The following is a 15,035-nucleotide window of genomic DNA, read 5'->3' as shown; positions in this document are numbered from 1 at the left end:
TTAAGATTTGAAACAGATATCAAACAAGTTTCAGTAGCTAATTATGTTACTTATGTAAAACTTTTCAAAAGATTTGTCATTGATAGTTAAAGTCTGTAAACTATCTTAGATAAATCAGTTATTTATTTTCAAATCCAGATATATTAGTTTTTCATCTTCGTATAAAAGAAGGTGTGGTATGATTGCTAATGAGACAACTCTCCACAATAGACCAACTAGCACCAAAATTATGAACTATGAGTCACAGTACTGCCTTCAATGCACTTGCACTTATATGGTCTTAAGATTTCAGTTTTAATTCATTTAAATCTATATTTATTTATATAATATATGTATTGATGATGAATGTGGAGAAAATTTATCAACTGACTTTTAAATAATTGAATTATTATTTTAGAACCAAGCAGCTCTGAACAAAGCAGATAAATTGTTTCCTTCAAAGTCAAATGTTGGTATGCAAAATGCACAAACTTTGTTACAACAACCACCATTACAAGCTTTGGTCATTGAAAGAATGCATTCAGGTTAGTCTTCTACAGTATGTAAGTTAGAAAGTCTGTGATGTTTATATTATAAAGTAAACTAAAACTAAAAGTAAGCCAGAATGTGTGACAAAAATGACAGATATTAAATAGGATAGCATAAATAACACTTTTCATCGTTTCATTTCCTTTCATTTCATTTTGGAAGATCATTTTAAGATAACATGAATATTTGTTGTGAGTTTTGTCTGTGGGAAAAAAGGTTTTTAATCAATTTAATAAAGGACTTGTATTATACATATTGATATGAAATAAAATTTTACAAATATCCTGAGTTGTTAAATAAAAGCATGTTAAATAATGATAAAAATCCCCATTTATTTTACAGGTGCCAGAAGATTTGTGATATTAGACTTTGGTAAACCTATAGTGTTGACAGATGTAGTGATCCCAGCTTGTACAGATCTAGCCTCCTTGTCTATAGATGTATGGGTACAGGGAGAGGAGGTTGATGGACAAAGATTTGTTGTGGCCACAGATATTGGTGTTAAGTCATTGATAATGAATGATATCATACCAACTCTTGTCTGTAGATATTTGAAGGTATTTATAACTCATTTGTTTAAATATAAACGTAATCAAAACCAGAAAAAAACACAAATTCATGTTTATTGCTATTTTACAAAATTTTCCTTTGATCTTACTGCTGATAATTTCCTTTTTCAACACAGCAGAGTGATATGAAAAATTATCTCATAAAAACTAGGGTGCACATGCCGTTGTCAATGAAAAAGAACGACGTCATAGGTAAAATAGCAATAAACAGATTAGCATTGGTAATTTCAACAAGGACTATCTATAAATATACTGAATAAAAATAGATTATGAGATTTAAACAATGCTTGTGTTTATGTTTAAAAATGAAGGATGTCAGTTGTACAAATTTTACATATGTATAAAGCAAAATCTACTTGACAATAAGTTTATGTTGATATTTTCCTAAAATCAGTTTGGGAGAAATATAAACTGGAATTTTGATTTGCTTACTTATATAAAACCTGTAATAAAGACCATGTCAGCAATACAACTGTGTATTTTTTTGGCCTAATTACAAAGATTTCTTTAGAGCATCAATATATGCCTTAATTAAATAACTTTATGTTTTAAGCTTGAAGAAAGATTTTACCTTGTTTGTTACAGATTACAACCATTGGAAGGTATGGAAGTGGATCAGCCAGATCAAAGATTCCCATTGGTTCATTTTATGGGCATGGTTACATATTGCCATGGGAATGGAATAGTTATCTAGAGCAAAGATCGTCTGCTAGCTTGTCATCCAGCAGTACCAGTAATCAAGTGGAACTGACAACCCAGAGTCAGTTACTGGCACAGTTAGATGTGTATGTGTCCTTGTTAGAGGACATACAGTGTAGATATAGCTTGGCCAGAACAAGACTGGAAAACTTATTACTCTCTGTAGACGGTCAGCATTATGCTAGTTCTCATATACAATACTTCCTGAAGAAAAGTCGTAAAAACAATGACGAAGATAATAAAATCCTTCAGGCATATAATGATTGTCTACAGCTTCAGTTGCAGCAGAACTTAGCTCAACGGGTAATTGATAGACTGCAAGCAGCTTTAGGTGTGAAACTACCGAAATTAGACTGTAAAGCTAGCCTTTCATTAAGATTGAGGCATGCATGTACTGACAAGTTACGATTTTTACAAGAAAGATTATTGGACACTTTATTGAGTATGACAACATGTACTCCTAGCATTCCGTTACCTCCCCAATCTTTGTATAATATTCTGTGTCCGCAGACTGCTCAGACATTGTTTAAACATTTATGTGTTCATGGTAAAAAGAAGACCCAGATTAGCGCTGGTGTTCTGTTAATGAGAGTTTGTGGTACACAACCATGGTGGGGAAACTTCTTTGGAAACGTCTTGCAGGAGTTCTTTCATTCTGAAAACCTTCAGATATTTCCACAAGACAGGTAAGTGGCCATTATAGCTTCTTTATATTTTTTGTTTTGTTTTTATATTTCTCACTTATATTTTCCAGTAAAAATCCGTATTTTTTTTATATCTGTACATTTTGGAGAATTTTTACAGCTTTTACATTAATGCTAGCAAGACAAATCTTTATTTGGCTTGCTTGCTTTGTTTGTATCAGTGATTGCTCAAGCATGGTAATTAGTATAGGCGGGGCTTCAGCTTGTATACATCATACTTAGATTTTATTGGACGTTATGTCTGAGGTTAAGGACACTTAATTTTAATACATCACATGACAAATACACTTTTTTCTTGTATGAGGCTGAGAAACTGGCCTTCAACATTAATTGACTTAATATTGTTTTTATAACATATCAATCTATTAGTTCAGTCAGTTATTTCCATGTCTGTCCTTCGATTATGCAACTCCAGAAAATATTCTTAAAAAATGGGAAACAATTGTATTGAAAAGAGAAAATCGAGTGCACCTTTTTTTTATGTTAGGGTGTGTTTGAGATGAATATTTTGTCTTGAAAATGTACAAAACAAGAGTATTTGATACATCATCTCGCTTCAGACTCTATCATTTTATATAGCAAAGCTACAGGTTGACTTTATAACATAAAAAAAATCACAGTACTAAAAGATGAAATATAGGGGTCAAGTGAAATACCTATCCAATGGATCACAAAATCAGAGTAGGTGTGTTCGAATAGCTATTTTACTAAAAGTGCTTGACGACAGTCTTTAAGTTGGATCTCTGAAAAAAAATTGTCTTCCGTTTCTACGATCATTGTGAAAATGAACAGATAATTTCTACGAAGTAGAATCCTGTCTGTATTGTATATTTACAGGTAAGGAAACTTGTGAGAATATGTGTCATGTGATGTTTTAAAATTTAGTGTCCTTAACGTCCAATTAAATTTAAGTATGATGTATACAATAGCTGAAGCCCCACCTATCTTAATTACCATGCTTGAGCAAACATTGATACAAACAAAGCAAGCAAGCCAAACAAAGATTTGTCTTGCTAGCATTAATGTAAAAGCTGTAAGGAAAATTTACATTTGCACCATTGACCTTATGACATCATATAAAATGATAAAAAAAACTCCATCATTTATCACATTTTATATTCCTGAAAGCAGGCCTTAAACAAATTGTAACCATCAGATCAAACTTGATGGGATGCCATTAAACCAAATTACCAGATTTTAGCAAATCGTGACTACGTTACCTCCCCATGCTTAATGCAAAAACAAACAAAAACAAGTTCTTTTTCAGGGAATGATTAACTATGTAGATAATTAAAAGACCATCTTGGGGAAACATATGTTGGGACAAAAAAAAAGTGCACTTTGTCTTATTTTCTTCCTCTTGAAAGTTTTCAACAGTATTGAAGATTAAAAAAAAAGTACAGTTTAGTAGAATCAGTGGAATAAAGAATTTGTACTTAAGATAAACTTTTCTTCAATAATGCAAAAAGAAGACAAGATCAAAAGATATGGGATGTTTGAAATCTGCTAGTGAAAGGTTATCTTATGAGAACAACAAACAAGCCATATACATGTACATGCACTATTTGTGTCAGAACTTTAAATAATCACTGTTTTTTTTGCGGTAATGATTTTAATTGTACAATTATACTTATGTATTTCAGGGTATTTGTCTTACTGGTTGCCATGGGACAGAAGTCATTGTCAGGGCCATGTGCTGTAACTATTCTAGAAAGTTTACTAGATATGCTAGCTAAAGTATTATCCCCTATATTGACTGGGCAACCTTCTTCAAGTCAGACAGGTACATTAGATGTGATTTACATAGTATTTAAGGGTCCCCTGTAGCGTCGTAGAAAAAAAGAAATCGACAAATACTATTTTAGATCAATAGCCTTTTATATTCTGAATTCCAGTCAGACATTTTTTATGCCCCATTTATGGGCATTATGTTTTCTGGTCTGTGCGTCTGTCTGTTTGTTCAACCATATATTCGTCCGTTCGTCTGTCTGTCCCGCTTCAGGTCAAAGTTTTTGGTCGAGGTAGTTTTTGATAAAGTTGAAGTCCAATCAACTTGAAACTTAGTACACATGTGCCCTATGATATGATCTTTCTAATTTTAATACCAAAGTAGAGGTTTTATCCCATTTTCGCGGTCCACTGAACATAGAAAATGATAGTGGGGATGGGACATCTGTGTCCTGGGGACACATTCTTGTTTTACTGTAAGATGCAGTTTCCTTGAAACCTGAAGTGATCATATTTTTTTTTATCAATGCAGAGGACACTAGTTGTAAATCAGTTTTATTAGACCTCAAATAAAATGAAAATCATAATGTTTAGTTCATGCTGTAAGACAGATTGGTTGCAAAAATAAATATTCTAATAATATTTAGTTAATACATAATTAAAACCCTAATTGTATGCTGTATTTCAAATGTTTTGTTGTAGGATTGATAGATTTAACCTTAGTGAGTTGGATTTTGTTGTTTCTGTGTCGTAACCTTGAACACACATCACTGAACAATGATGACAAAGGAGCTTGTGCAAAAACAACAGGTATTTACTAACAGCTTCTGACATTGTAGTTTTCTAGAGATAGATTACTATAGAAATTTGTAGTGGGAAGGTATAGAATTTATATGAATGAAAAGATTGTTTGTGTACATCAATAATAAATCAACCCAACAAATTAAAAAACAGACATTTAGAGGCCAACATACAGTCTTTAACAAACTTCCTAGAATTACAATTGCAATTAGAGTGTCAATAGAATTGTTTTAATATGGAAAAATGATAAGTATGAATACCTTAAGGCCGAGAAAAAAAAGATCGATGTTTCCGGTAACCCGACCGACCCTGTTTTTTTAGCCCGACCCTAACTTTTTTATTGGATCTTCAAAAAAAAAAAAAAAATTGTATCAACCGACCCTGTTTTTGACACAGGCTTCTGATAGATGACATAATATTTTTTCTCTCTTGCTTCTACTTGCATAGAAAGCCAGTAAAACATTTTATTAATGTCAAAAGGTATTCCAAATAGGTTAAAATCCAAGAAATTTGCACAGCAGGTGCTTCAAAAACATTGCAAATGGCACACTTCCGGTTTTTATACGACCGCAAATTTTGAAAAAATTTTCGTCGTATATTGCTATCACGTTGGCGTCTGCGTCGTCGTCGTCGTCGTCCGGCGTCCGAATACTTTTAGTTTTCGCACTCTAACTTTAGTAAAAGTGAATAGAAATCTATGAAATTTTAACACAAGGTTTATGACCATAAAAGGAAGGTTGGTATTGATTTTGGGAGTTTTGGTCCCAACATTTTAGGAATAAGGGGCCAAAAAGGGCCCAAATAAGCATTTTCTTGGTTTTCGCACCATAACTTTAGTTTAAGTTAATAGAAATCTATGAAATTTTGACACAAGGTTTATGACCACAAAAGAAAGATTGGGATTGATTTTGGGAGTTTTGGTTTCAATAGTTTAGGAATAAGGGGCCAATAAAGGGCCCAAATAAGCATTTTTCTTGGTTTTTGCACAATAACCTTAGGTTAAGTAAATGGAAATCTATGAAATTTAAACACAATGTTTATGACCACAAAAGGAAGGTTGGTATTTATTTTGGGAGTTTAGGACCCAACAGATTAGGAATTAGGGGCCAAAAAGGGACCCAAATAAGCATTTTTCTTGGTTTTCGCACTATAATGTTAGTATAAGTAAATACAAATCTATGAAATTTAAACACAAGGCTTATGACCATTAAAAGGAAGGTTGGTATTGATTTTGGGAGTTTTGGTCCCAACAGTTTAGGAAAAAGGGGCCCAAAGGGTCCAAAATTAAACTTTGTTTGATTTCATCAAAATTGAATAATTGGGGTTCTTTGATATGCCGAATCTAACTGTATATGTAGATTCTCAACTTTTGGTCCCGTTTTCAAATTGGTCTACATTAAGGTCCAAAGGGTCCAAAATTAAACTTAGTTTGATTTTGACAAAAAATGAATCGGTTGGGTTCTTTGATATGTTGAATCTAAAAATGTACTTAGATTCTTGATTATTGAAGTTTTTTTGGTCCAGTTTTCAAATTGGTCTACATTAAGGTCCAAAGGGTCCAAAATTAAACTTTGTTTGATTTCATCAAAAATTGAATCCTTGGGGTTCTTTGATATGCCAAATCTAACTGTGTATGTAGATTCTTCATTTTTGGTCCTGTTTTCAAATTTCAAATTCTACATTAAAGTCCAAAGGGTCCAAAATTAAACTAAGTTTGATTTTAACAAAAATTGAATTCTTGGGCCTCTTTGATATGCTGAATCTAAACATGTACTTAGATTTTTGATTATGGGCCCAGTTTTCAAGTTGGTCCAAATCAGGATCTAAAATTATTATATTAAGTATTGTGCAATAGCAAGTCTTTTCAATTGCACAGTATTGTGCAATGGCAAGAAATATCTAATTGCACAATATTGTGAAATAGCAAATTTTTTTTTAATTAGAGTTATCTTTCTTTGTCCAGAATAGTAAGCAAGAAATATCCTATTTGTGCAATAGCAAGAATTTTTTTTAATTGGAGTTATCTTTCTTTGTCCAGAATCAACTTAAATCTTTGTTATATACAATATACAATGTATATACACTTTTTACTACCAACTGATAAATTTAAATAATCTTTACCATTCAGTGATAACAAGCAGTTTTTTTACATCTTAATATTTTATGATGTATTTAAATGAGTAGTTATTGTTGCAAACTCCATTAGAAATTTGAATTGATATCAGTTTTGAAAAAGGGAAACGGGGATGTGAAAAAAAGGGGGGGGGGGGTTAAATTTTTCTCATTTCAGATTTCATAAATAAAAAGAAAATTTCTTCAAACATTTTTTTGAGAGGATTAATATTCAACAGCATAGTGATTTGCTCAAAGGCAAAAAAAACCTTTTAAGTTCATTAGACCACATTCATTCTGTGTCAGAAACCTATGCTGTGTCAACTATTTAATTTTAGATTTAAAAAGTTTGAAGAAGAAATCTTTAATTGATTTGTAAAATCTTGGCATTTGTTTTGTGTAAAAAAAAACCATGTAATGTCAAAAACTTGATCACAATCCAAATTCAGAGCTGTATCATGCTTGAATGTTTTGTCCATACTTGCCCCAACTGTTCAGGGTTCGACCTCTGCGGTCGTATAAAGCTGCGCCCTGCGGAGCACCTGGTTGAAACTAATTACGGATCCGGAATTGGAAAAACCATGATAATTTTCAGGATTTCATTTACGATGTCAAAAAAAAAAAAAGAATTCCGACCTACCGACCCTATTTTTCAAAATGATGTTACCGGAAACACATATCTTTTTTTTTTAGGCCTAACATTATTTTATATCATGCTTGATTTTATTTTGAAGGTCTAACCTGACAAACCGACTAAATTTTATATCATGCTTGATTGTATTTTAAAGGGGCTAACCTACCAAACAGATGGAATTTTATCCAAGGTGACCATGCTAACACTGGCAGTAAATCAAAATCTAAATCAGCTAAGGCATACAGATGGTCCATGCAGAAACGTTTACAACATCACAAGAAAAAGTTAATGGATCTAGAGCAGGCACAGAAAACTTTCTTCACCTCACAGTTTGATTCTCCAAGCAGTTCGAATACTCTACTTAAACAACAAGAAAAACAGTTTAGGAAAGAATTGTCACAGTATGCTACCAAGGTAGGAGTAACTAAGTATTTCCCAAACAAAATAATACAAATGTCTATTGATACTATCATGTATCTTAATATTGATATTGAAACATGTTACTTTGGTATTTTTTATCCAGAATATATGATTGTTTGATCTTTTGATATTGACAATACAGAATGAAAACTGAATGATAAATCTAGCATTTTCTTTTTGAGAAATTAAATAACTGTTAATATTTAGTATGAAGTTATTACTGTTTTTGTATAGCATCTTAAGGATGTAATTCAGATGAGAAGAAATGATGCTGAAGTGTTGAGGAAGCTGACGAAATCAGGTGATGGTAAGGGAGGAGATGATGATGATAATGGAGGAATCTTAGTTCTATCTAAAGAGAAGACACTGAAAGTGGTCCGAGGTCTGATGGCACTATTACTTAGCATGGACTTCACCTGTAATGTGGATCTTTTCTTAGTCACTTGTAAAGTAAGTGTTAATTAAATATATATTTGTGCTTGCTTTTAAAGGAAGTTCTCCATGTTTGAAGAGTATTCCCTTTATTGTGTTCCAGTAAATTTTGTGATACATACTGCTTGCTCTGCACATTGTGAAGCTGTCTGTTGGTTCTTTGTGTGTCTATCTATTTCTTTATCTAAACCAAACAATTTCTATGACCTTTCAACTTTGTTACATTAGTACCTACACTACAGCTGGTGTTGATATTGCTTATTCCACTTGTACAAGTTTGGCAGGTTACCTGTGTTAGGCATGTAAACATGCTAGAATTTTTTGCCCATAATGTTTCAAGTTCAACTGTGGACTGGGAAAAAACAAAAGCCATATTAGTTGTATTGTACAAAAAAATGCAATACAAACTCACCGTTGAAGCAAATACTTTTCTACAGAGATGACCCTTGAACTATCTAAAACAGTAAACAATATCTGAATGATAGCAAGTTCAATTAATAGCATAGCAACGTTACTATCCACCATCAAATGCACATCATGTTCAATATTTAAGCTACAAAAATTATCTTTCCAATTAAGACCTTTTCTAGAAAGTTCTTTGATGGTGAGAACTGTCTTAACTAATAGAAGGAGTTAATTATTTCTTAAAAATTGTCCTTTGTTCATCCAGAAACATACTGTGTAGTTTTGTTTCCAATCAGATGGACAAAATCCTCTGTACTTAAAGAAATGAATATATTGATTTAAAAAAAATGTTTCTTCAAAGTCTACTAAATTATGTTATGTTTATGATTGTAGGTATTGGCCACTGTGTGTGTGATGACCAGACCAGCTGTTACCCTATCAGAAGCTATGACACAAGACCAGCTAGGAAAACTGATACTACTGGCCTCTAACTTGGACCTGAATTATGGCAATGTCAGTTGGGGAGGACCATGGGCTGGTCATGCTATAACCTGTCTGTTGCAAGATATACTGGATGGTAATTGACTGTTTCTTGACAAATGTTCCTCTTAGAATATAGAGTAGTGTGTTTACTATGGGAAGGATTATCTATTCAAACATATACTTGGGATAATTCAAGATTACTTATGAAACTTTAGATTAAATAGACAATCTTAGAGCTGTCTTTTTCTTTTCATTATAAAAACTTATTTGGTATAAATTTGGCCTTTTAAATTATTACAAAAGTATATTTAAATCATTTTGAATGATAAAACACAAATTGTGTTAAATTAACCATCTTTAATTGCAAAATATAGCCAAATATTTGTATTCCAGGAGAGAGATATTATCCGGCACCTACAAGCAGGCCAGATTTACCGGAGGATTTAGTCAATTCTGTGGCAGATGAAAGTTTGCCCCACAGTGTCAGTCTACCTACCATGTCTAATTTAGATGACACTGAACAGGATCAGGATCAATCCAGTGGAGAAAATAATGGTCAGTTTTGCTACCCTGTATTTTAAAACTCGAAACTTTTGTTACTAACTATTACAATTCAAGACCTGTTTTTTATCTGGTTTCCAAAGCAGTCAGGGATTACCTACTACAGAAAACACTACTGGAACCAATGGGAACCAGGGGTCTTAAATATGCAAATTAATATAAAAGTTTTAAGAAAAATTGGTGTGCATTAATAAATATCATTCCTTTCTGATGAAAAGAAAAATACTGTACTTTCCTTTAAGATATCAGTTTAGCTGTATGATAATGCTGAATTTGATTTGAATTAATTTTAATTGCTCATATATAAAAGCTTGTGAGTCTGGAAAAGTGATTTACATTTATAAACATGTAATCATCTCAAACGAAAATTTTAGATAATGAATCTGATTATAAAACTGAATCAACAAAGATGAACTTTGACAAGGAATCATCGCTCATGGTGGATTTACTGTTAGATGAGAGTGGTGAATATGATGAGGACACATCAGCCAAACTACATGAGTATGTTACAGGAGAGACACTCAAACCTTCTCATGTCCCGGGACCACATGAGATTTATGAAACAAGTATTCCAACTACATCATTAAATGGAACCATAGAAGTTTCTCCTGTTATTAGCATGTAAGTCTATTTTAATTCATGAATAATATATAATGATTTGTAGGGGGAAAATTTGACTCTGTTAATTTTTTTAACTTCAAGCTTCAAGAATACATATCTCATTTGTTTAAAATGAACTGTAGACTACACAAATAATACACTTTGTCTTAAATTAATATTTTAAGATTAGAAAAGCAATAAGAGCGCTGTTCCTTTGCTTTTAGTGTGTGTTTTGCTGTGCATGTACTGATTTTGTGCAATGGATTGATATCCTATATCCTTTGTTTTTCTTTTTTCTAATTTGCCATACTCAGAACAATATTATTAAATTTGTAGACCTGCTGAAGCAGAAAAGAAGAAAAACTATTTGAAAAAAATCTATGCTGAAAAGGAGAGTGTTGACCACATAATATCTATGGAGATGGGATCTGGAATTGGTCCTCCTTATAAACAAACAACAGCCTCACAAGGAATGTCCACAGCTGTTGATGCAAGATTAGAATTAGGTTTAGAAACACAAGCTGAACTCAAGTTGAAGGTGAGAAGCTCTAACAAAGACTTATGATCTTTGATGAAAGAAAAACTTGGGTTTTTATTAGTATGACATCTATTACATGTACTATGTGTGTGTATATTCATCAGTATTATGTTGTCAAAGGAAGTAAAGATATAGTGGTCTAAGCAATCATCCAAGCTTATTTTGGAGAAAAAAAACCAAAACATTACTGAATTAAAGAAAAGAAAGCTTCCTATTTATTACTATGACAACCAAGTCACAATGCTTTCAGAAAATGCATTTAACTTTTTCATTTTCTGAAATCTGAAGAGTTATGTTCTTAGTGTGTAACTATAACTATGAAATGATTTATAAGATAAATATTAACATAAAATTATCTTGTTTAGGTGATGGTATCTTTACATACAGAGAATGTACAGCAGTCTTTCTCCTTTGCCCTGCCTTCAAATGTTCCTACCAATCAACATTTTGATCTATACTCTGCCACAGATGATGAATTGACTGAAACTAACAACTTTATTACACAACAGGTAATTATATTGCAACAAAATCACCTAGAAATTACTCTACAGTGAACAACTATAAAGCAGACATTTTACTCTAATTGAGTTAAATTTTCAATAATCAACTCAATTCTAACATTAGGTACTGTCAGGATGGATTGATATTATTTTAACATTAGGTACTGTCAGGATGGATTCATTCCTTTATGTAATGTTTGGTATTATTTTAACATTAGGTACTGTCAGGATTGATTCATTCCTTTATGTAATGTTTGGTATTATTTTAACATTATGTACTGTCAAGGAAACCTCATACTCCCTAAACCAAAAACAGAATTATTCAAAAAATCTTTTATGTATTCTGGACCATACTTGTGGAATAATTTGCCAATACCGTTAAGAAATATTACAAATATTAATTCTTTCAAATACAAAATAGCAGATCATTTATTGAAATCAACCTAACTGTATAAATAATATAAAAAACTGATCATGTCATCATGTTTATTTTTTCATCACATTTTATCAAGTTGTATTGAACATTATTATCACACTTGACTTTTTATGCTAATGTATGTATGCAATGTACTAGTATATGTTTGTGTTTTGTTTGATTTTTCATTACGAGGGCCTCAGGGAAGATTAGTTATATAGCTAACTGTGTAACCCTCTTAAAATAAAGTATTGTTGTTGTTGTTGTTGTTATTCATTCCTTCGTGTAATGTTTGAATAGTTATACATTTGAGTAGCCATATTATAATACTAAATAAATCATCTATATTTTAAAACTTAAAATTGTCCGTTACAAACAAAGAAATTGTGTTCTGAAATTGAATTGCTCTGTTTGACAACAAAACTGAAATGAATTGGTAAAGAATTTAAACCAAAATGAGGATGATATTTTAATAAATCAGGACAAGAATTGAGTGATACATTGTTAAGAGTTAGCACTTTCTTCATTGAATTAGTTCTTTGGGTTTAGAAAATATCACGAAAAAAGCAACAATCCAGTCTGCAATTGACAACCTTGATATGAATAATATCAATCTTGAGTTTATGATGGGTTAAAAACCTACATAACCTTGTTTCTCTTTGCAGGTTACTTCCCCTGAAATGCTGAGCCAGTGTTATGAACATTTATTTAGACAACTTGTACCAAACAGAATAAATCTGGATGCCTTGTTACAATTATGGGTGACATTAAATTGTGACAGTGGTCATGATGGTGGTCAAATAACCTTTGATCCCACAAGAACTCCTCTGATTCCTCTTAGTGAGACTGCAGTAGCAAACTTATTAAATGTTGTGGCATTAACACCAAGTATCCAGCTGTCAACATGGGTGCTGGTATTCCAAACATTGTCTTTATTAGCCAATCAGAAGGTGTCTACACCATCAGGTGACAAGTCAATGGTAGTTTCTATGATAGCTGACAGTAATTTGATATCGGCTATAAAGAAGTTTTTATCTGGTACATCAGAACATGGTCCTTTAGCTTCAGCTGTGCAATATACTCAGGTTAGTTGTATACAGTTAAGGTAAATAATAAACTTCACAAAATCCTCTTCTAGAAATAAAAACATTGTCACTTTTTGTAAAGTAAAAAAAAAGATGTTTAAACTCTATATATTAACGCATATTTTTGTTTATGATCTTTTTTTTTTTAAATAGTTGCTGCTACAATTTAGGAATTTCTCTTCCTACATGTTTACAGGGTTTAATCTAGGATTTTGGGGCTTAAGTCACTTTTGCGTGCTATTAAATTCAACCTATTTTTGTGTAACAGCAAGGGACCAAGGATGTATATAATTAGCTTCATTGACTTTGTCAGATTTTAAAGGATTTAGGCATGATTGACAGTTATTGTATGATTTGACTGTATGGGCCCTTATTATGAAAGATTCTGACATGGGATCCGGATATTGAGTTCACAATTTCTCTTCAGTTTACTCCAGGGGATATTCCTGATCAACAAAAGTTGGATTCCATTTAAACAAGGATTGAAGGAATCACAGCAGAAATTTGAAAACTTGCAATGATTATCTCACTGCATAACCTAATCCTTATAAAATGTCTAAGTCGATATTTGGATAACATTTCTATGAAGTTGGAACTGTATTAAATCCTTTTTGAAACGATTTTAACGACTGTACTTTTAGTTTTAAAATGAAATGAAAACGGGAAGTGACAAGTGGATAATAAAATTGAGAATGGAAATGGGGAATGTGTCAAAGAGACAACAACCCGACCAAATAAAGAACAACAGCAGAGGGTCACCAACAGGTCTTCAATGTAGCGAGAAATTCCCGCACCCGGAGGCGTCCTTCAGCTGGCCCCTGAACAAATATATACTAGTCCAGTGATAATGAACGCCATACTTATTTCCAAATTGTACACAAGAAACTAAAATTGAAATAATACAAGACTAACAAAGGCCAGAGGCTCCTGACTTGGGACAGGCGCAAAAATGCGCCGGGGTTAAACATGTTTGTGAGATCTCAACCCTCCCCCTATACCTCTAACCAATGTAGAAAAGTAAACGCAAAACAATATGCACATTAAAATTCAGTTCAAGAGAAGTCCGAGTCTGATGTCAGAAGATGTAACCAAAGAAAATAAACAAAATGACAATAATACATAAATAACAACAGACTACTAGCAGTTAACTGACATGCCAGCTCCAGACTTCAATTAAACTGACTGAAAGATTATGATTTCATCATATGAACATCAGGCACAATCCTTCCCGTTAGGGGTTTAGTATCATACCATCATAACATATATGAGAAGAACATAACCCGTGTCATGCCAACAACTGTTTTTAGAATAAATGTGTTTAGTTCCGATGCAAAGACCTTATCAGTGACTCAATATTCAAAGCGACTCCGGATTCATGAAGAAATAATAATTTTTCGATTAAATTCCTGTAGTAAGAGATATATATTTGTCTGACTCGTCTGATTGATACTAAATAATTTCGTATTTTATGTTTTTGGTGTCTATAAATAGTCATAGGAATACTTATGCGTATGCGTAGCTTATAGTACAGGAAGCACCTGTTTGACTCCTGAAAACATTGAATGTTGTGAATAAAGTTCTATATTATGAAAGGAAATTATTGAAAAAAATTTATTGAAAATTTATCATGTTTATATCAAATATGACGAAAATGCATTCGAATGGCGAATCTACGACATTTCAAACTTCAATTTGTGATCGTTTGAGAAATATTGAAATTCAAATACAAACCATCCGGGGGGAGAACAATTTTGATCAAATGATGAAACTATGCTCCTGGATGTTGAAATGCAGACTGACTGATTTTCCTGGGGAAAATAT

General features: G+C 32.3%; 1 protein-coding gene across 4 annotated transcripts in view; it reads left to right on the top strand.

The window, feature by feature from the left end:
* Nucleotides 1–15,035, top strand: part of LOC139517286 (dual E2 ubiquitin-conjugating enzyme/E3 ubiquitin-protein ligase BIRC6-like) — a 67,637-nt gene that overhangs the window by 22,753 nt on the left and 29,849 nt on the right. For 2 of the 4 annotated variants that reach the window (XM_071308193.1, XM_071308194.1), the window contains exons 20-32: nt 398–524; nt 871–1,085; nt 1,683–2,482; nt 4,144–4,283; nt 4,931–5,038; nt 7,930–8,189; nt 8,451–8,645; nt 9,426–9,609; nt 9,909–10,070; nt 10,451–10,697; nt 11,013–11,214; nt 11,580–11,723; nt 12,795–13,214. In XM_071308193.1, the coding sequence (XP_071164294.1) occupies nt 398–524; nt 871–1,085; nt 1,683–2,482; nt 4,144–4,283; nt 4,931–5,038; nt 7,930–8,189; nt 8,451–8,645; nt 9,426–9,609; nt 9,909–10,070; nt 10,451–10,697; nt 11,013–11,214; nt 11,580–11,723; nt 12,795–13,214 (3,204 nt within the window). Of the gene's footprint in view, nt 1–397; nt 525–870; nt 1,086–1,682; nt 2,483–4,143; nt 4,284–4,930; nt 5,039–7,929; nt 8,190–8,429; nt 8,646–9,425; nt 9,610–9,908; nt 10,071–10,450; nt 10,698–11,012; nt 11,215–11,579; nt 11,724–12,794; nt 13,215–15,035 lie in introns of all 4 variants that reach the window. The other 2 variants (XM_071308191.1, XM_071308192.1) reach the window with 1 other exon arrangement.

This window comes from Mytilus edulis, chromosome 3 (genome assembly GCF_963676685.1).
Source record: "Mytilus edulis chromosome 3, xbMytEdul2.2, whole genome shotgun sequence".
Classification (NCBI taxonomy): Eukaryota; Metazoa; Mollusca; class Bivalvia; order Mytilida; family Mytilidae; genus Mytilus; species Mytilus edulis.
Note: the sequence above shows the minus strand (reverse complement) of the source record. Positions and strands in the feature narration are given on the sequence as shown.